Source organism: Anolis sagrei, chromosome 2 (genome assembly GCF_037176765.1).
Source record: "Anolis sagrei isolate rAnoSag1 chromosome 2, rAnoSag1.mat, whole genome shotgun sequence".
Lineage (NCBI taxonomy): Eukaryota > Metazoa > Chordata > Lepidosauria > Squamata > Dactyloidae > Anolis > Anolis sagrei.
Window position 1 is genome coordinate 50288976 of NC_090022.1, and position 23344 is coordinate 50312319.

Genomic DNA, 23344 nt, shown 5'->3' on the forward strand with positions numbered 1-23344 from the left:
TTCAAGAGCTACCTGGCAGCCACCCATGTTAAGTATCAAGCCAGCTTGACCCTGTTTACTATGTATGAAAGTTACATAAAGAAGAGGTGGCAGTTTAACAGCTTTCAAATTGTCTCAGCGTAGCTGTCTATTGTCAAGGGCCTGTTGCCAAAGGGCACATAGTGGAAAGATGCCATGTTCTATAATTGTTTGTGATGTTTAAGATGTTCCATTAACTCTTTGGTGTCTTGTAATGTTTACCTTAAGCAGTCTCCCATTGGCTGTTCCCAGAAACACAACTGTGTAATTGTTGATGCTAGAAACTGCCACTGAAGTCAATCCAGGTGAAGTGAACATTGGTCTGGCTTTGATAGGCTGCAAGATCGACAGGGGATGCTGGAGATGGGCCGCACCACAATCCAACTGTTCTGGTTGCAACTAAAAAAAGAAAAGAAAAGAACACTTTAGTGAATACATGACTGTCAAGAATTGCACTGATCCATTATGGTATCAAGGTGCACTTTTCCTGGACTGCACACTGGTGGTATAACCCTTTTGCATTTTTGTTTGACACAATGGACAGGAAACCTCTGACTGTACTTACTGGTTGGGTTCAGAAGGAGAGAAATTAGTTTCCAAAGCTAAGATAGTAGCATTCTTAATTGTTTATTTAGAAGATGCTACAATACCATCAAACAGTACAAGAAGAAGAGACCTTTGGTCAAGTCCTGTGCTTAGTTCTAACGATGCCTGGGCCATTTGAGATAATGTCAAATATAATATATAACTTGCTGTACTGTTGACCTATCTATATATCTATTTATTAGGGATGTGCAGATCTTTACTTTTAAATCGCAAGTCATATGTAATTTATCAGTTTTGTATATACAAACAGATATTAAGAAACGGGGGGGGGGGGGGGAGGGGACCCATGCAAAAATGTAAGAATCAAAACTCACCCAATACTTTTTCATTCAATTCTAATTAAAGACATTCAATGAGATAGCTGTTGTAACTTTTTTAAAAATATATTTTTGACAAAAACTTTAAATAATTCCCAAAAATCTCTAAATGTATGAATATTTCTGAAACTTGGGTGGGGGGAGATTATCCTGTCTTGTCTTGTGTCATTGTACAAAAAATTCAAGGAGACAGCTCCATGGATAAGTGAAATGTTCTGAAGCTTGATGGGCAAACCATGGTAAATGTGTTCTAATCGTAGCAAGTTTCATGCCAATAGCTTTAACAATGAAGGAGATAGGAGCCCCTCAAGTTTCCCTATTGGAACAATTACTTAATGAAAAGTAACAAAAAAGTAGTTAACTAGTTATAGTTATGATACGGACCCCATCCAATTTCGTAAACACTTTAGAAACAACAGTGGATAACAGTGCGGCCTGGAACTGGGGGAGTCAGGGACAAAAAATGCTCTCCGCCAATGCCTGAAGTATAGAAGTGTAAGGTGGCCTTAAATGTAGACAATAGGCCTGTTTGATCAAGAAAAAATTTGTTTCTAAAATCGATTTGTAATTGGGGTGTTTTTTTGTTTCGATATTTAAAATATTTACAAAACTTTCCAAAAAAATGTTTTGTTATTTACAAAATTTCGTAAATATTTACAAAACATTTTAGAAACAAATTTTTTCTTGATCAAACAGGCCTAATAGATATATATATACACAAACAAGCCCCCCTGGCCTAGTTTCCCGGGGACCCCTCAAGCTCTGAGGAGGCCTGCCTGCCATAGTTGTGGGCGAAACGTCAGGAGAGAATGCTGCTGGGGGCGTTTCCTGGCAGCCCGGAAAACGCACAGTAACCCATTGATATATGATTGGCGTGACTAAAGCCATAACACGTATACTCTAATATATAAGCTCACATGGTAATCATAATAATGAATATTGAAGGCAGCCGGCGCTGCGAAGCCTGCCTGCGAGGCAAAGGGGGCAAAGGGGGGCCGGGGCGGCGAGGGAAGGCCCCCCAAAGGCAGGCGGGCAGGTGGGGCCCCCACCCAAACACCCGCAGCGCCCTTCCTCACCTCCACCTCCACCTTCTCTTCCTTCTCCTTCTCCTTCTTCCTGAAACGTGGACAGGGTCTGGCTGCGGGGTCTCCGAGCCTCGGCAGCAAGGGCGCGCTGATGTCACTGCGCTGGCCTGGCCCGCAGAAGAGGAGGGGGAGGGGGAGGGGGAGGAGGGGGAGGGGGAGGGGGAGAGCGCAGGAGCGCGCGCGCCATCCGATCGGCTCCGGCAGCTGCGCCCTCCTCCTCCTCCTCCTCCTCCTGACACTTCCTGCAACACAGCTGGGAGGAGGAGGAGGAGGAGGAGGGCGCAGCAGCCGGAGCCGATCGGATGGCGCGCGCGCTCCTGCGCTCTCCCCCTCCTCCTCCTCCTCCTCCCAGCTGTGTTGCAGGAAGTGCCAGGAGGAGGAGGAGGAGGGCACAGGAGCGCGCGCGCCATCCGATCGGCTCCAGCTGCTGCGCCCTCCTCCTCCTCCTCCTCCTCCTCCTGACACTTCCTGCAACACAGCTGGGAGGAGGAGGAGGAGGGCGCAGCAGCCGGAGCCGATCGGATGGCGCGCGCGCTCCTGCGCCCTCCTCCTCCTCGTCCCAGCTGTGTTGCAGGAAGTGCCAGGAGGAGGAGGAGGAGGAGGAGGGCGCAGGAGCGCGCGCGCCATCCGATCGGCTCCGGCTGCTGCGCCCTCCTCCTCCTCCTCCTCCTCCCAGCTGTGTTGCTCGCGCCGCCCCTTCGCGCCGCCCGCCCCATTTACTGCTGGGGTGCTTGGGAGCGCCGGATTGGCTCCCAGGCACCAGCAGCACAGCAGCCTCCATCCCATTAACGAGACGAGCTGAAGCTCGTAAAAAAAATGGGGCTGCTGTTTCGATATTTTTAAACCCTTCCGGGTTTGAAAATATGTTTTGAAATCGCGTCGGATATGGTAAAAATAACGATTAAATTACGAAATAACGAATTAACGAACTAAAACCGACAGGCCTAGTAAACAAGTGTGTATGTTTTCAGGGCTCTTAGTTTTTGTGGAAGAGATGCAGGCCATTTTTTAAGCAGAACAATTTAGGTGGAAGTTAAACAACTGCAAAGAACATGGTTTTTCACTATGTAACACCATTTTTGTCGCTGGGTTATACTTGTCATTTCCTAATTGGTTCGATCATAAAAACAGGGGAAGTTTATTAAACTGCAAAAACTTTGTTTTTGCAGGATATCCTGCCACACATTTTGCTATAGTTTTTCAATGAATATCTCACTGAGTCTCAACCAATTCAACATAGTTTGTGGTAGCCACAAAAAGGAGATAGGAGCCCCTCAAGTTTCCCTATTGGCACAATTACTTAATGAAGTTTCTGGAGTATAACAACTACTTTCAAAGTAAGTACCACACAGTTGAACAGGAGATAACATGATCAAACTAGGAACAAAATTTTTTGTTACACAGTGGAGTTTTGTAACAGTAAACATAAAGTAAGTTACATATTTTCTCTCTGCATTACACTTCATGTCAATTTGTAACCCTTTTTTTCTGGACATTTTTCACTTCCAGTTCTCATTCCAAACTGCAAACTCAACTAAGCATTAAACTCTCACCTCTCACTTTTCCTTTCTGCAGTCCTCCTCCCAACCATTCTGTAATAGGTTAACTTACTATTGGCCAGGCCCTCCACCTCTGTGTCCATTGCAACTATGTTCACTAAAGAAAAAAACATGTCTGGGTTTTTAGCTATCTGGCTATACTGAAGGTGGGTCTCCTCTCAAGTAATAAAACTAGGCAAGCAAATCCTGTCTTTCAAGTAGAAGTGCAATGTGCTCCTTTCCATAGCAACATATATTGACTCCCACCCCCTCCTATGGCTATTTATTCAATAAACAATGAAAGGTCAATCACAGCATCTTCTTTTGAAAGGTTGCTGACTTTAAAAAGTCATAACTGCAGGTTTTCTATGGGATCCCATATATGGATTTCATAACCATGCAGAGTTTCATCTGGGAAAGTCCTATGGGTCTGATAATTGGCAGAAACACTGCACTCCAACGGCAAGATCAGAGGCAGAGCTTCAGCCTTTCTGCTTAGGTCAACTTCTTACTGAAGCAGCGATTGATAAGGAAAAAAATGTTGGGAAGGTGACAATAGAAGCATGACAGCACTTGAAACAGAATAGGAAAGTATGTTGTGTGATTGCAGAAATTGCTACTTGAAGAACTGTACTTAAAGGAAAGAAGTATTTCCTTCTTACTTAACTGATTTCTTATTTACTTCATACAAGTGCACCCAACTAGACTGCTAGGTGACATTATTGTGCTCTTTGTGTACCTTAAAAGCTGTCACAGAGTGAAGAAGGCAGGCCTGTTCTTTGCTGTCCCAGAGGGCAGGACCAAGACTAATGGTTTGAAGTTAGAGAAAAGCAGATTTGGATTGAACATGAGAAGAAACTTCTTGACTGTCCGAGGTATTTGGCAATGAGTTAAATCAGTCATCTACAGAGGTGTTTGGTGGGGGTCTTCTTCTGTGAGCATCTTCAAAAAGAGGCTGAACAACACCTGAAGGATACTATTGCTGAGGATTCAGCATTGAGCAAGGGGTTGGTCTACATGGCCAATTAAGTCACTTCAAAGCCCCTTTCCATTCTTGACTCTAACAACCTGTCTTTCTTCTTACTTACTGTATCTCTATTTTGCCTTTCTCTTGAAACTGGGATGTAGAGCAGATCACAATAATATTAGATTAAAGAATACTATTAAAGCTCTAAACAAGAGTGACTATTAGAGCATAATTAAATTATGAATACACTTGAAAATTCAATTTTAAAACACATCTCAGAGGCACAACACCCAGCTGGTAAGGAACCCTGCTTCACCAGGCAGCCAATTACCTAAAGCCTATCTCACTGAAAAAAGACGAAGGTCAAGGAAGCCTTCTTTCACGCCCCACACAATTGTGCCTCTGAGAATAGCAGGACGAAGAGAAGGGTCTTCCTTTTAACTCCTGAGGCCTATGCAGGCGTGTAATGGTCCCTTAGATATCTATAACCAAATTCTACAGCTAATGAAACCTTCTCTAGTAAGTGAGTTTGCTGCTTAGAGTCTGTGCTCAAAGCAGCAAACTCACTTACCAGAGCAAAAGAATTGAGGACAGACATAGCATCATGACAAATGCCGGCAAGTGAAAAACCTTGGGGGAAGGATGTAGATGAGGGTCTGATAGAACATACTTTCTCGTATTAGAAGCTTTGCCATCAGGTAGCACAGACAGACAGAGAAGGAGAATAAAAAGGCATGAGTTGCAATGTGCATAACACATACCCCTTCTTAAGACCCCCTGGCATAAGAAAACCCTTCTGCTCTGCCCATAATCCTTGGGTCCAGTTGGAAAGACAATTGCTGGAAAATGTCCAAATTATGCAAATCTCCAAGGGCAATGGAGCATAATTGAAGATTTTTAAAGTTAAGGTGGAATACGGACATCATTTCAGTAAGAAAGAAATTACCAGATCTAGAAACTGCTTGGTTTGTATTAAAAGGATGGATTGTACTGAACCATAAATAGTTAACTGGGAGGCCCTGTCCTGCTGTATAATTATACTATATTTCACTTTTATCTACCATAGCAACATCCCATAAAATTATGGGATTTGCAGTTTGAAGAAGTACATTTAGTATTATCAGCCAGAGTGCTATATGCCTCTCCCAAATACGTACAAACTACCAAATTTCATAGGATCCAGTTAAAATGGAATTAAAGTGCTGCAGTTGTGTAATGTGAAAGGGCTCTTGTTCAATGTAACAGCCAGCAGAAATGTGACTTTCCAGGAAACTAACTTTAGAAAGCATGTGACAATTAGCTTAAAGGGAAGTTTCAATGCCTATGATAAGACCAGACAGGAATTGCACAACTTAGTAGCACTAGAAACATGGATAAACCTGTTCTTAATGGGGGAGAGGGGCTATCCCAATCTATAAATGTATAATTCCTCTAATTTGTCTGACAACAGAGAGCAGACAGAAATGGAGGTAATGACTTTCTAAGCAAAGGGGATAATTTAGCCCATGACCATCCAAAGCCACTAACATATTGCTCCAAAATTATTTCCACTTTTGTTTGTGGCTGAAAGATTTCAGTCTTAACCTTTCAGTCTTAAGGAAAAAGAGGGCTGAATATAAAGCGCAAAACAATAGTCACCAAAATAGAAAGTACCATATATACTCGAGTATAAACCAACCCAAATATAAGCCAAGGCACCTAATTTTACCACAAAAAACTGGGAAAATAAATTGACTCAAGTATAAGCCAAGGGTGAAAAATGCAGCAGCTACTGGTAAATTTCAAAATAAAAATAGATACCAATACATTGACATTAATTGAGGCATCAGTATGTTAAATGTTTTTTAATATTTACATAAAACTATAATTTAAGATAAGACTGTCCAACTCTGATTGAACCATTATTCTAACCTTCTTCAATGTAAATGTGCTTATGTATCTTTCCAATAATAATAAATAGAATAAAATAATAAATGTAATAATAATAAGAATAACAGATTAAAATAATAAATAACATTGACTTGAGTATAAGCCGAGGAGGACTTTTTCAGCCTGAAAAAGGGGGCTGAAAAACTAGGCTTATACTTGAGTATAAACAGTAAATTAAAATAAAAACGCAGGCTGATGCATAGATATAAAAAATAAAAAGAATACAGAAAATATGAGCAAAAACAGACTTGATTATTGTGATATATCTATCTGTTCTAATACTTTACAGAATTGTTCAACATTTGAAACCCTGAAATGTAATGTAGACATAAAATAAGAATCTTGAAAAATGTATCTATATTCTGTTGAGAGAAATTTGATTAGTATTTCATAAATTAGAAATTCTAGACAAGGGTGAATTATGTACAACATACAGAAGAAATAGACAGCTGAATTGTAGATGTGTTCACACCAGGGGCCCGGGACATATATTTAATGATGACACTCCCGTTTTCAATTAATCCCCTGCCCCTTAGTACAAGATCGTTTTTTGCCTGTTCTTTCAGCAGTCATTGACAAAAGTAAGGCAGGACCTTTTACAGTCCAATTCTCTCCAATGACTCTCATTTGTTCAGTAGGGTTCACTCGCAGCCTAGGCTTAGCTGTGTAAGGCTAAAGTCTTAAATCCAGTATATATTGCTAACTTCTTCATGGGTAAGGTTTGCAAGCGTTTGTAAAGTAAAGCAGGGCCCCAAACACAAATACAGAATTATAGCTAGAACAGATAGGTAGAAGCTTTTCTACAAAGCAATAAAACAATGGGCTTTGCTGGATAAACAGCTCTAGCCTTCCCCATAGGTTTTCCATTTCCTTTGATGATGTCAGCAAATATAATAAAGTTGATCTATAATATGTTTCATGTTCAAATGCAACATTAACAATCTGCTTTGATGCTAAATCATTGCCAGTGCAAAATTAAAGATACCTAAATCCCTTTTTTATCGGCACTCAGGTTTTTTTTTTTTTGGTAACAACAAAGTAAAGCATATACTTTACCCAAGGAAACAAACATGATGTTCGTCCATTCTTCCCTATCCCACCAGGCATTAGGCCAAGAGCTAACTGACTCTGTAAGTTATATTGCTACAGTGGGATGGAGAAGACTGATTTAAAAACCTTTTATACTAGAACCAAAGCCAAAAGAGGCTAACAAAGGCTCAAGTATAAGGCACAGTTTGGAAGAAACCAAACAGAAAAGATAATGTGCTGGGAGCACTAGGATTTCTGTAAAATATATTTTGCAGTTCTAAAGTATTTAATTCTATTTTTTAAAGCCAAACCGACCCAATGCTCAAATCAATGTTTATATTTCTTCTGTTACCGGGCAACACATTTTTCCTTTTAGTATGCACAGGGCCCTTTTATTTTTGCTAACAATTCTTTATTCATTATGCCAAATACAGGTCAAGTATTCCTTATCTGGAAATCCAAATTACTCCAAAATATAAAATTGTGTCTATGGGTGGCTGAGACAGCGACACATTTTCTTTCTGATATTCACTGCAAAAAACTTTGTTTCATGCACAAAATTATTTAAAAATATTGTGTATATAAATGATCTTGAGGCTATGTGTTTGAGGGATGCATAAACCGTAAATGAATTGCATGTTTCCACTTGGCTCCAAGAAATCCCATCATTTACATATATGCAAATACTGATATTGAAAAAATGACCCCAGACATTTTGGATAAGGGATACTCACCTTGTATTTATAAGCATTTTAATCAGTATCTTCTTTTTCTTTCGTCTTGATTTCTGTTTTATTATCACATTTTAACAACTTATCCATGGTTGGGTTGCTGTGAGTTTTCCAGGCTGCATGGCCATGTTCCAGAAGCATTCTCTTCTGACATTTCACCCACATCTATGGTGAGCATCCTCAGAGGTTGAGGGGTTTTGTTGGAAACTAGGCAAGTGAGATTTATATATCCGTGGAATGTCCAGGGTGGAAGAAAGAACTCTTGTCTGCTTGAGGCAAGTGTGAATGTTGCAATTGGCCACCCTGATAAGCATTTAATGGCCTTGCAGCTTCAAAGCCTGGCTTTGCCTCAAGCAGACAAGAGTTCTTGCTCTCACCCTGGACATTCTACAGATATATAAGCCTCACTTGCCTAGTTTCCAACAGGCTCCTCAACCTCTGAAGATGCCTACCATAGATGTGAGTTAAATGTCAGGAGAGAATGCTTCTGGAGCATGGCCATACAGCTTGGAGACTCACGGCAACCCAAGTATGCTCATGTGCATTTCTTTACATATCCCTTCCTGAAAGCAGATAAATGAGGAAGGGAAAATTATCTTTCGCATCCAAATCCAAGATTGTGATTTAATTTTTCCCAAATAAGCCAAGTTGAAATATCAGATTTAGACAAGATGTTGTTCTTTGTTTACAAATCATGGCTTGTTTGGCTACAATAAACTATAACCTCAAATTTGGACATAATATAGATTTCTGGTATGTTCAATCAAGAAGAAGCCAAACAGCCCCGGTTATTTACCACAGTGTTGTATGCGAAAAATAAATAAAACAATCATTGGGCTGTGCAATGTGCTGAGGGCATATGTAGTAAATCAATGGATCTACTGATTCTTGTCTTTGCTAGGTTTTCCAAAAAGCCACAGGTATGCTATGTATGATTTGCTAGGACAAGCAGTAGATGCCGTGCTAAACAAGCCCTCTAAAAATATGTACCAAAGAAGAAAAAAATTAATAAGTGAATCTTTTGAAGCAGAATATCATCCTTAGCTGCAGGCCAGTAGTTCTCAAACTGTAAATCAAGCAACTCATGAAACAATAATCATTCCCACAACCCATCTAAATGCCTACCCAATTCAGTTTAGGAAGCATAGTGTTAAATTAATCACAACTTTTACCTTTGCAACAAGTATAGCTCAAGAGGCTATATAACTCAGAAACAAGATATCTCTATAACAAAAGGGTTACCTAAGCAAAAGACAGACAGGCCTCACAGTATAAATTGGAAACAAATGCACATTGTACTTTCAGAAAAATGAGTATATGGAAAGCTCTTGGGAAAATCACAAACAGCTGCTTTCTTTACTTAACAGTTTTGAATTTGGCAATCACCGGTGAAGATAATTGTTTCCTTAGCTAGAAGATCCAGATTTCTTCTTTGAACGTAATAGAGGGCAACTTTCATCCCTTACCAAAAATACATCAGAGTCAGAGGACCCAATTCTGACTACAGCATCTAGAATAATGGATTATTCTATACAACTTTTTATTTTTTAAAACATTCACCAAGCTTGTACCAACTGACATCAGATACAGAGGACAATCTTTATGTTACCACAACCATGGGCCCTACTAATACAGTGCTGATCCCCCCCCCCCCCCACCAAATGCATGAATGTTAGCCTTTCACATCTATCAAGGAAAAGGAGCAGGGGACAAAGGCAAAGAAATAATGTTCCCTGCATGTGGTTTACCATCAACTATGTCTGTTTCTGCCATATCACCACAGTGCTGGATTCAACTACAAATGGAGTCAAACCAGCTCCTTCATTTTCCAGGGAGTTGGCAATGATGCAGCAAATGACATGGAGGTTAGAGGGATCCTGGTGGGAGACTCAAATGCCTACTCAGTGTCAATGCAGACAGCAGACATTGGTTTTTCCCCCGAGACCACTGCATTTGCAAGGAGCTGTCCAGCAAAGTTGTTCTAGTGGTCAGAGATCTCTTACACTCTGGTCCTCATGTAGAATACTTAAATCACTCAATTATCTGCTGCAAAGAATTTGCACGACAATTTGCAGATCAAGTCACTCAGATCTGGTCCAACTTGGATGCTGTAGTTAATACAGCCCTAGTGGATGTAACTCTTGTTTGTCCAGTGTTATTGGATGCTTTTCAATCTGCACAGCCTGAAGATATGGACAGGATCTTTAGAAGAGTGAGAGCTACCACATGTGTTCTACATCCTTGGCTATCCTTGCTTATTAAACAAGATAGATGGGGATTGACTAAGAAGGTAGTTTTCCAACTTGGCTAAAAGGCAACTGTGGGTGGGGCCTTAATTTTTTAAAAAATCCTTGAATGTCATAAAATGGGCCAACATACCATTTTGGGGGCAATGTATTAAGCATGTGGTGACCTCCAAATTCCAGAGGTTTCTGGATGAAATGGCTTATTTCAGTTGGCAATGGGAAGAGATCATTTTGATCATCCTGGGAGATGACCTACAAAGGAAACTGGAGAGTGTGTTTCTGCTAGTTCTGCTGGTCCTCTTAGTGGCTTCCAGTATCATCAACCATAGAATCCTCCTGGGGACTTCCGGTGGACGAAAATGGTGGCAGGAGCGGCTTGCTGAGGGCTCTCAGCTAAGCCACCCGATTTCGACAGATCGAGAGGGGCAAATCCCTTTCCTCAGCCCGCGGATCGAAGGGGGCTGAGTCGCGGAGCCAGCGGACCCCCTCACAAGCCCCAAGACAGCCCCCACCCTCAAGGAGGGGGCTACAAGAGGGCCGTGAGGAGACTGGTCGGGCGAGCGGATCGCGAACGGGAAGTGGGGACAACCCCGCAATTACTGCTCCATCGTCCGTTTTAGCTGATTGAAAGAGCGGAACGAAGAAAAAGGCCAGATAAGCTGGCACAGAGCAACGTAAGTGCTCAGTTGAGAGAATTCACTTACTTTGAAAATTCTCTAATCTCCAAGCCCCGCGAAGGGGAGAGCTTAAGAAATAGACCGATTTAAGTTTTATTTATAGAAACCTCCCCGAGATTTATAGTGGGAGGAAGATAATATATTTAACAAAATACCTGACTGGATAAAAGAAGCACTACGTAGTGCCATTGTCTAAAGGCTATAAACTATAAAGGGAATATAAGATTTTAAAGGAGTGGGAGCCAAAAGAAGCCAAAAGAAAAGTTTACAAAATTCGATATATTTGGCGATGTTGGTGGGCACAGAAGCCTCCCAACCCCCCAGTCCCATGTATCTTGGCGATACTACACTAAATTAATATAACGCTTTTTGTTAAAGATAGAAGACACAAGTATACTTCTTAATATTTTAAGATACTAAGATGGCGGATTAGAAAAGTAGAACAACAACAACGGCCGAGTTGCTAACCTTGAGAAGCAATTGTTGTGTCTACGAAGGGTCCGTCTTGTAAACATCCCCGCGTGGTCCCCACCTCCAGCGCTGACGACTGACTGACGATTGACTGTATCCGGGTGTAACCAGGAACAGGAACAGGAAGTTACGACACTAAATCTATAAACTACTGAGACTATAGAGCTAGTAAAAGCATAGAGGCTGGAAGAGGTGGAGAGTGTAGCGTGGCGACGAGACAAGCGGGCAACGACTATAGAGCTAGGAAAATATAGACAACGGACTGGGACGAGAAGTAGACGACTGCGGACCAGGACGAGAAGCTGACGGGCGGCGGACCAGGAAGAGAAGAAGACGGGCTGCGGACCAGGACGAGAAGAAGACGGAAATTAGATCTGCTTTTTGAATACTTGAAGAGGAAAGTCCACTTAAGTGGGCAGAGAAAGGACTTTGGAAGTTTTTGACTTCTCCTTGAAGAACCCAAACTGGGCCGAAGTAAGAATTAAGAGATAAAATACACACATACCATCAATTAATTAATTAATAATAATAATAAACAATAATAATAATAATATTATTTGCACAATCAAAATAACTGACAAACCCAACTATCCATTATTAAATTATTAAATTATTAATCAATTTGGGCAAACAGTAATATAATATAAACAATCAGATCAATAAATTTATAATTTATAAATTTAAAATAATCAAACTAATAACTGAATAATAATAAAATAAAATAAAATAATAATATTAATTTAAAATTACAATAACAATAACAAATAATAATAATATTCAATAAGTTCAATTTAAATTATTCTATCGATACCACACCACAATGTCAACTTCAAAATTTAAAATGGAAAAAGAGTTGAAGGATCCTAAAACCGCAGCCAGAAGAGGCTCGGGCCAAGAAGAACTTCTAGCCGCCCTGGCTCCAACTACACCGGCCGCATCCTCCTCAATAGGATGGAAGGAAATATTAAAGGAGATACAAAAGCTATCAGAGAAACAAGACCTTTTACAAAAAGACTTTGAGAAAAGATCAATAAGACATGAGGAACAACAAAAGCTGATCAGAGAAGAGATGGTAGGAATTAAAAAAGAGATAAAACAAGATCTGGAGAAGATGAGTAAGGACATAACTGATCTAAAAAAAGACAGAACAAAAATTGAGAAATCCCAAATTAAGCTTCAGAAGAAGATTGAACAAATAGACAACAAGAACACCAAGCTTGAAAAATTGCAGGATAGACTTGAACAAAATGAATCGGAGTATCAATTAAGATATCGAAATGTAGTTGAGGTCGAAAATGAAGACATCAGAGACACAATAATTAAGATAACAGCTAAAATATTAGATTGCACAGAGCAAGAACTGGACATGGGGATAGACCGCGTTTTTAGAATTCAAACTAATTACGCAAAGAAAAATAAAACCCCGAGAGATACAATAGTCAAATTTGTTAGAAAGAGGGTGCGAGATGAGGTTCTCAAACAAAGTACTACAAAGCCGATCTTTTTTAAAGATAGTAAAATTTTGATACTAAAAGAGTTCCCGATTTCAACATTGAACAGGCGTAGAAAATATTTCTTTTTGACGGATGAACTTAAACGACTCAACATTAGATTTCGGTGGGAGAAATATGAAGGCATCATGGCAACTTACAAAGGAGAAAAATATTGGCTTACGTCGGAAGAAAAAGCCAAAGATTTTTATAAAAGACTGGAACGTGACAAATTGATAAAAACCTCACCGAAATCAGCAGAAAAAGGGAAAAAGCCTAAAAGAAAAAGATCAAAATCCCCAGAACCACACGGCGCGACTTCCAGCATGCAATCGACTAATGAGGACGGAGATGACGAGGATGACGAAGAAGACGTGGTAGAATCGGAAGACATACAGACTACAGAATAATCATGATGGATTTCACATATCACCTACACTGCTTTTCAAACAATGTCAACGGTTTAAATTCTCCCAACAAGAGAAAGAGACTTTATCATCAATTACGACGTGGCAAATACAATATCATAGCATTGCAAGAGACACATATCAAACACAAACATGCCCCTTATTTGGAACAAAAACAATTAGGCAAACTATACCACTCATCAATAGATAAGAAAAAAAGAGGGGTGGCACTATACATAGATGAAAAACTCCCGTCGGAATTACTATTTAAGGATCAGGAGGGCCGAATGATCGCAGTTAAGTTAACTTTAGGGTTGGAAACTATTATTATAGTAAACATCTATGCTCCGAACGGACCGAAGGACAAATTTGCGAAAACTCTCAAAGACCATTTATTAGACATTCGAATTGACCACATGATTGTTTTTGGAGACTTTAACGGAATTATGGATAAAAGGTTAGACTCAACAAAACACCATCGAAAACAAAATAAAGAAATTCAGAGCACCTTACCAAATTCTTTTCATCAGCTGAAAAGAGAGTTTGACATGGAGGATACATGGAGAGTTCACCACTTAAGTGAAAAAGATTATACATTTTACTCAAACCGTCACTCTAGCTGGTCTAGAATCGATATGATTTGGACTACTAAGTTACTAACAGCCAAAGTAGATGAAATCAAAATTCTGTCTAGGGACTTATCGGATCATAGCCCTGTCACAATGGTGATAAATTATAAAAAATCAGTAAGGAGATGGAGACTGAATGAAAATCTTATAAAAACACAAGAAGATATTAATAATTATAAAAAGAAAACACAAGAATTTTTTGAAATCAATGACACAAATGAGGTAAAGACCCAGATAGTCTGGGACGCATATAAAGCCGTGATGAGAGGCATGTTAATCCAACACAACTCAAAAAGAAACAGACTTAAAAACCAAAAAATAGCAGAAGTCGAGAAAGAGATACACAATAAAGAAACTGAGTTGAAGAAAGATCCTAAAAATCAAAAGTTGGTTAAGGAAGTGATCCTCCTCAGGAAAGAAAAACAAAGTTTGGAGATAGAAAAATTGGCAAAAGACTTAAAATATCTTAAACAAAATTCTTTTGAGAATGCTAACAAAATTGGTCGCTGGTTGGCAAGGAAATTAAGGAAAAAGAAAAATGAGTTAGGCATAAATAAAATTAATATTAATGGCCGGACGATAACTAATGATAGAGACATTCGGGAGGCTTTCCGAGAATTTTACCAACACTTGTTTAAAGAACATAACACTGATAAAGATAAAATAACGGATTATTTAAGTAAACAGAAGCTGGGAAAAATTTCAGAAGAGCAGAGGGAAAACCTAAACAAACCCATCTCTCAATTAGAAATTAAGAAAGCAATTAACAACTTGAAGAATAATAAAGCACCAGGACCGGATGGTTTCTCTGCCGCTTATTATAAAATTACTCAAGAAGAAATTACACCTATGTTACAAAAAATTATGAATAAAGTCTTAATTGACCGAGAAATCCCAGAAACATGGAAATTGGCGGACATCACATTGATCCCGAAGGAAGGAACAGATCCAACAGAAATAAAAAATTACCGCCCGATATCATTATTAAATTTGGATTATAAAATTTTTGCAAGTATTATGGCGGACAGATTTAAAACATTTTTAGTAGATTGGATTGGAGAAGATCAAAATGGTTTCCTGCCTCGAAGAAATATTAAAGATAACTTAAGAATAATCATTGATGCTTTAGAGTATTATGAACATAACCATCAAAAAGAGATTGCATTATTGACTATAGACGCTGAGAAAGCGTTTGATAATATGAAATGGGATTTTGTCAAACTGCTCTGCAAAGAAGTAGACATTGGATTTCATTTCCAAAATGTAATTGAAACAATCTTGGATGAACAAAAAGCTAAATTATGGATCAATGGTATAAGCTCAGAAGAAATAAAGATAGAAAAAGGGGCGAGGCAGGGATGTCCCCTGTCTCCCCTGATTTTTATCTTTGCGTTAGAAGTTTTGTTGAGAAATATTAGGCAAGACAAGTCTCTTAGGGGATTGAAAATAGATAATCAGGAATGCAAGATTAGAGCCTATGCGGACGATCTTATAGCTATAATCGAAAGTCCAAGAGACAGTATTGAGAATTGGATTGAGAAATTGGAGAACTATGGAGAAGTGGCAGGTTTTAAAATAAATAAGGAAAAAACAAAGATGTTGACTAAAAACATACCCCCTGAAAAGCAGAAAGAACTTCAAGATAAATCTGGAATCAAGATAGTGAATAAGATTAAATATTTAGGTGTGTGGTTAACTGCGAGGAATCTCCATCTCCTAGAAAATAATTATCTAAACAAATGGAAGGAAATTAAAAAGGAATTGGAAAGCTGGGAAAGACTTAATTTATCCTTGTTGGGAAGGATAGCTGCAGTAAAGATGAATATTTTGCCCAAAATGTTATTTTTATTTCAAAATTTACCTATTATTAGAAATTACAGTTATATCAAAAATTGGAATAAAGACATTTCAAAATTTATCTGGAAGAAGAAACATCCCAGAATCAAATTTGTGACAATGATTACAACAAAGAAAAAGGGTGGTTTTGGTCTTCCTGACTTGATACTATATTACGAGGCAGCGGCATTGTCGTGGATAAAGGAGTGGTCTTCTTTGAAAAAACCCAAAATATTAACTATTGAAGGATTTGATTTGAGACAAGGGTGGCACAATTACATCTGGTATGAGGGTGCCCAAAAGGAGAAAAACTTTGGGAACCATTTTGTGCGTTCGGCACTATTAAAAGTCTGGAGAAAATATAAAAACCTTTTTTGCCAAAAAACCCCCTTATGGATATCGCCTCTAGAGGCAAAACAAAGAAGGCTATTGGGATGGTCCCAATGGCCGAAATACGGTGACATACTATACAAAAAAGGAGATCAATTTGAATTAAAAAGACAAGAGGACATTGTTTCTCAATTTAAAAATATATCTTGGTTCCAGTATGCACAACTTAAAGAGGCTTATAATATCGACAAAAAGAGGGGTTTTGTAGAAAAAGAGGACTTTTGGGGAAAACTACTTCAATCAGAAAGGAAAACAATTACGAAACTATATGGTAAACTCTTGGAGTGGGCCACAGAAAAAGAGGTGATAAAAGATTCAATGATTAATTGGGCGAGAAATATTGGCAGATCGATTTCATTAAAGGAATGGGAAACAATTTGGGTGAAAAGAATGAAATATACTTATGCTTCAGACTTGCAAGAGAACCTATTAAAAATGATGCATAGGTGGTATATGACCCCAAAAAAATTAGGATTGATGTATAAACAAATGAATACAAATTGTTGGAAATGTAAAAATCATGAAGGATCCTTTTATCACATGTGGTGGTCTTGTGATAAGGCGAAGGCTTATTGGCAAATGATTCATCTTGAATGCAAAAAAATATTAAAATTAGAATTTCCATTGCAACCTGAACTTTATTTATTAGGGATGTTTGACTCAGACTTATTGAAAGATGAAAATAAGGATAAATTGCTCACTTTTCTTACTACGGCGGCAAGAATGGTTTACGCCAAGATGTGGAAGCAGGAGAATATACCAACTAAAATAGACTGGATTGTTAAAATAAAAGATATCAAGGATATGGACGAACTTACATACTGGCTCAAACAATGGAAGGGTAGGGTAACTAACCCTACGGACTGGTCGGTATTACAGGAGTATTTAGAAAATAAAGAAAACTGGTCCAAGAATTGACTAAGAAGGAGATTGGAAGACATAAAATGGACACGGCATGCTTACAGACTAATATGATGAGTTATGAAATACTAGATAGTTGTTATATGATATATGAGAGAGAGACATGATATATTAGGTTATGAAAGTTTATTTAGCTTATGGGTTAAGCACAAAGTAAGATGAATGGAGGTCACTTTAGGGTGTGGGGTTATATTTTTTTTTCTTTTCTTTTCCTACGTTTGGGTTCGGCTATAGAGCATTATCCTGGTGTTTTTCTGTTTTTCCTTGTTTTTCCCTGTTTTTATTGTATATGGTTGAAAATTTGAATAAAAAATTATAAAAAAAAAAACCATAGAATCCTCCTGGACCACATAGTTAGGATGAGACTTGGAGGCACTATAGCACTATTTCTTTCTTGAGAGGCAAATCCAGTAGGTGGTGTTTGAGGACTACTGTTCAGCTCTCTGGCTTTGAGACTGTGGGGTCCCTAAGAGCTCTTTTTGTGCTTCATCCTGTTTAACATATACATGAAACTGCTGGGAGAGGTTATTTGGAGTGTGGTGTCATCTTTATGGAAATGACACCAGCTCTACTACTCCTTTCCAGTAGGTTGTCCTGGTCCTAAACCAGTGTCTGTCATAAGTAATGGATCAGATGAGTGCACAGAAATTGAAACTCCTGGACTAAGCATTGAACCTGTAAGTGCAAATGTACACTGTAGAATGAATGACACCAGTTTAACCACCATGTCTCAATGATTCGGAATTGTGGGAGCTGTTGTATGATAAAGTCTTTAACCTTCTCTGCCAAATAGTGCTGGTGCCACACCAAACTACAAATCTCAGGATCCCACAGCACTGAGCAAAGGCAGTTAAAGTGGTGTCAAAATGCATTCATTCTACAGTGTAGATGGGCCCTAGGTTATCTCCTGAACTAAATGGAATTTTGCAACATCTCTTTGCTGATGAAACAGACAAAGAGCAGGAGAAGAGTTGCAAGAGTGCTCCCTACTGGGCTGCTGTTATATCCATGGGCACAGGGCAGCAAAGCTTCCAAACACCTAATTACTTGAGGTATACATGATCTCCTAAAAAGTAATATAAGGTCTAAGATACACAGCAAACAAACAAGCAGTAAATCTTGTCCAGATGCAAAGAACTGTATTTTTATATATTTCTAAATAAATATTGCATGGCAGAGAGATAACTGATTGGGCATGATGGTGTTCTTAATAAAGAGTGAAATCCGATACAAATTTTTAGAGGCATTTCTAGTCCATGAATATAATCATGGAGAAGAAGGCCCCATATAATACCACAAAATCCATTATGACCCAAATGCATTTTTGTCTAATTCCAAAAAATTAAAAATAAAACAAAAAATATCAATCATTATTCCTGACGTAGGGAAGATTAATTAACTGAGCAAGAGAAGTACATTTTCAGGATGTCTATTTCTGAAGGGGAGAAGAAGGGGAACGGCAAGGAAACAGAGAACAGAATAGATAGATTTTTGTTTCCTGTATTTTGTGAGATTAAAACACTTCTCGCCCAGCAAGGAATAAGTGTGTATACGGGCATGGGTTATGAATCAGAAGCAAGCTTCTCCACACAGGAAACCGAGATATACATTTCTATTCTCTTAAGCGGTTTCTCTTTGTCTGCTGCCAAAATTTAGCTCTGTCACAATACACAAGGAAGTCAGAGGGGTTTCTTCTAGCCCTCTTCATGCATCTCTATCAGAGGATTAAACGGCTGGCTCCCAGCATGCCTCCTCTTGGGAAAGTGACACAGTCAACGTCAGATTATCTTCCTGAACTTGCTGATTTGTGGGCCATAACAGCGGCCACCACGTGCCCAACATCTGACATCTGCTTCTGCAGAAATGACTTTACTATTAATTTGTATGATAATTTGTGTGATAAAAAGAGGCTAACTTTTCTGATATAAACCATTTGTTCTAGAAGCTAGTATAACTCAGGAAGTTTATTAAATGAGGAGAGTGGTGGACGGGAAGCCTTTTCTAATTTGAAAATATGATCAGAAAAACAACAATGAAAGCTGCACTGGATTTAAACAATTTTATCCTGCAATCTGAATCACACAAACCCTTATGAACATGAAATAATGTAATTTGCAGAACTGTACATGGAAAATCATTTCTTAAAATATAAAGATACATCCCAACCTATGCTAAAGGACAGGCAACAGATCTAGCAAATTAGGCTTGTATTCTTCAAGCGCACATGCATTCTAAAAAATTCATATAAACTGTGGCTGTGTTCTTAAATGTATCAGAGGTCCCAACCACACTGTCATATAATGCAGTTTGAACTGTATCATATGGTCAGTGTAGACTCATACAATGTAGATTGAACTGTGTTGAACTGGATTATATGAATCTACGCTGATATACACTCCAGTTCAATCTGCATTATAATGGCAGTGTAGATGGGGCCTGAGAATAATCCACATTATTCTGCTTTCAACTGGATTACATGAGTCTACACTGCCATATTAACCAGTTCAAAGCAGACAATCTGCACTGTACAAATAGCAGTGTAGATCGGGCCAGCATTTTACCTCCATCCAGCCTTCTTTTTCAGTACAAACTGTTTTCCTTAAAGCCCCCTTTAGTCCACAATATCACTCTCAATAGGAAAATATCTGGTCACACCACAAGTTCTGACCCAGACAATCTTTTTTTTAACTTGTTGAGTAATCATAGTTACTTGACTACAAGCAGAACAAAAACCCACTTTCACAATCCTAAACAATTTGATATCTCTGTTGTTGTTTATTCGTTCAGTCGTTTCTGACTCTTTATGACTTCATGGACCAACCCACACCACAGCCCCCTGTTGGCCGTGGTCACCCCCAGCTCCTTCAAGGTTGACTCAGTCACTTTAAGGATACCATCCATCCATCGGCCCCTCTTCCTTTTTCCTTCCATTTTCCCCAGCATCATTGTCTTCTCTAAGCTTTCCTGTCTTCTTATGATATGGCCAAAGTACTTCGTCTTTGCCTCTAATATCCTTCCCTTTAGTGACAAGTCGGGCTTTATTTCCTGAAGTATGGACTAGTTGGATCTTCTTGCGGTCCAAGACACTCTCAGAACTTTCCTCCAACACCACAGTTCCAAAGCGTCTCTCTTCCTTCACTCAGACTTCCTTTGGGTCCAGCTCTTGCATCCATAGGTTACTATGGGGAATACAACTGCTTTAACTATGCAGACCTTCATTGTCAGTGTGATGTCTCTACTCTTCACTGTTTTATTGAGATTGATCATTGCTCTCATCCCAAGAAGGAAACGTCTTCTGATTTCCTGGCTGCAGTCTGCGTCTGCAGTAATCTTTGCACCTAGAAATATAAACTTTGTCATTGACTCCATGTTTTCTCCCTCTGTTTGCCAGTTATCAATCAGTCTGGTTGCCATAATCTTGGGTTTTTCCTCTGTAAGCTAGTAAAGTGAAATATCTTTGTCTGCCCAGTAAGTTCAAACACAGAAGGTTTGCTGTTTTGTTGAATGGAAGAACATTTATTGCTGCTCTCTTTAGGAATGTGACTGGAGTTGGTGAGTAAGATCTCCAATAAAATCCCAAAGGAATGCAAGCAAAAAAAAAAAAGGATGTTTGGCTATTTATTAGAGTAAAACCCTTAGATTCCACTTACGTGAAACTAAACGAATGACCAAGATATATTTATAATGGAGACTTTCAAATCAAAGTCAGAAGACTTAACGGCTAAATGAATGAATGTAACTGTTTATGTAAAATCATTAACCCATTTCCTCTGTCAACCTCAAAGGAATCATCCTTGTGCTTAAAAATAAGCATTCACTGTACAACAGGCAATGACATCAAGTAAAATCAGTGGAATTAGTTGAGGGAAGCAAATAGCTGTTTCATCAACTCTGTCTAGTTTCTACAATGAGATGAAAGAATTCTCTTAACGGGACAGACTTCAAAGTGTTTGCTTTCATTCTCTTCAGTTTATTTTTCTTTTCTCAATAGCTTTTTTCATTGACAAGGGTGCATAAATCCCTTGCAGAATCACAATAATTTAGGGTTAAATTGTGATCTTAACTGACCCAATGGGAATTTCCACTGAACAAAATGTGGGCATTAGTTCTAAAAAGATCCATATGGGATGCCAACAGACTCATGGCAGATAGGATTTTGCCAAATTTGCATCCACAACCATTAAGACAGTTTAAGTTTCTTATACTATATAATGAAACATTAGAGAAGAAAATATATGATAGAACTGTGATTTGTTGTTGTGTGCCTGCAAATTATTTCTGACTTATGGTGACCTAAGGAGAACCTATCATAGGGTTTTTTGGCGAGATGTACTCAAGAAGAGGATTGCCTTGGCCTACCTTTGAGGCTGGGAGAGTGTGACTTACCCAAGGTCATTCAATGAAATTCCAAAACTGAGGCAAGGATTGAAATCCTGATCTCCCAGAGTCCTAGTCCAAAACACTAGGCTTGTGTGTGGATCCGTTTTAGCCCATTTCGTTTGGCCAATCTGGCTTCTTCAGCTTGGCTCCTGGCTTGCCCTCTCTCTTGAATCTTTTTTTATTTTTCTTTATTTTCTGGATTCTTTTTGTTTAGTGGGACTGACTGGGAGTTGGGAACATACAGGATGGGCGGGTGGGGTGTGCATAAGCGTTTGGGTGCTTGAGGAATCACCCCTTTTAACTTCTTTTTTTCCTCCCCTCCTCTCCTTCAGAAAATACTTCTAAAAGATTAGTAGTAGTAGTAATCCCAGAAAACAAAAAGAAAATAATCATTCTCAGAAAACTACTACCACCTAATTACCTCTCCTCTAGAGTAGAAAGTAGAAACAGCTTTACAGAAGCATTAAACCCAAAGAAGAAAGGTATGAGGAGGAAAAAGGCACCACTCTAAGCAGAGCCTGCAGTGCAAATCAAGAGAAAAGAGAGGGCTTTTTAAAAGCAAGCCCAGGAAGATAGCTCCAGGTCGATTGCTCTTTCTTCCCTGGGAAGTGGGAAGCCTCCTTAAATGCCTTAGAAAGCTGCATGCAGGGAGACAGCACCATACCTGCAGTGCCTGTGTCCTCTAAAGTAGAAAGGAACAGCATTAAATCAGGTCTCCTCTACAGACAGAAGAGAAAGGATTGCAGAAAGAGTGGTATCTTAACTCTGATGCTTTTAATCCAGGTCTTAATGTAGGATATAAGGACTAACAATGCCAAAAATGATGGGAAGGGGAGCCTGGGAAGTCCCCCCCCCCTCCCATAATGGGCCAGATAGGGTGCTTCCTTAACCTCATTGCTGCAGCCCAGGCTCCCTTGAATAAAAGAAAAAGAAAAAGGAAAGGGCCCCAGAAACAGAAAGGGGAGCCTTGTAAGTTCCCCATTGCTGCCAATGGGCCAAATCTAGCCGTATTTTTCAGCTATGGACCAAAACCAGCTATTCAGCTACCTGCCTGTTTTCGGGAGTCACACGAAAATGAATACAGGGGTCTACCAGAATCCGGCCAGCAGAAACAGATATAGGTTCAGCCGAAATCAACAAGCCTACAAAACACTAACCATTGAACAACACCAGAATTATGAAAGTACTGAAATTAATGTTTATAAATGGTTACTGACTCAATAATCCAGAATTGATAATGATCCCACAAAAGCTGCAAAAATATTGAAAACATTTGTTAGCCAGCTGGAAGCTGGGAGAAAAAGGACTGGAGAAACCCAGTATACACAATGAGCTCTGTAACCATGGGAGCAGCATCTATGGTTTCCTTTATCTACTTCCTAAAAAATATAACATCTCTAGGCATTTTCTTGGTCCTCCAATATGTACATCTATGCTTGGGGGGGGGGGGCAGATTTCACTTTCCCAGCAGCACCTGATTTCAGTGACTGGCATCACAGAAATGCAGGTCTTTCTGCTCCTTCTCTGATGACTTGCTGCTTTGCTTCTGCATGGACTCTCACGTGATAACTCAGCAGGAAGACAAAATGATGTTGAAGCTGTAAAAATCAAGCATAATTATGTCTCTTTGAACATTGCAGTTTACAGTGGTTGGGAGACTTGCATTTACTACTTGGA

The 23344-nt window shown here is 39.2% G+C and overlaps 1 protein-coding gene across 1 annotated transcript in view; it reads right to left on the reverse strand.

The window, feature by feature from the left end:
* The window catches only part of PLXND1 (plexin D1), a 223417-nt gene that overhangs the window by 148030 nt on the left and 52043 nt on the right, over positions 1–23344 (reverse strand). The window contains exon 2 of the mRNA XM_060766263.2: positions 241–417. Coding sequence (XP_060622246.2) covers positions 241–417 — 177 coding nt within the window. The remainder of the gene's footprint in view (positions 1–240; positions 418–23344) is intronic.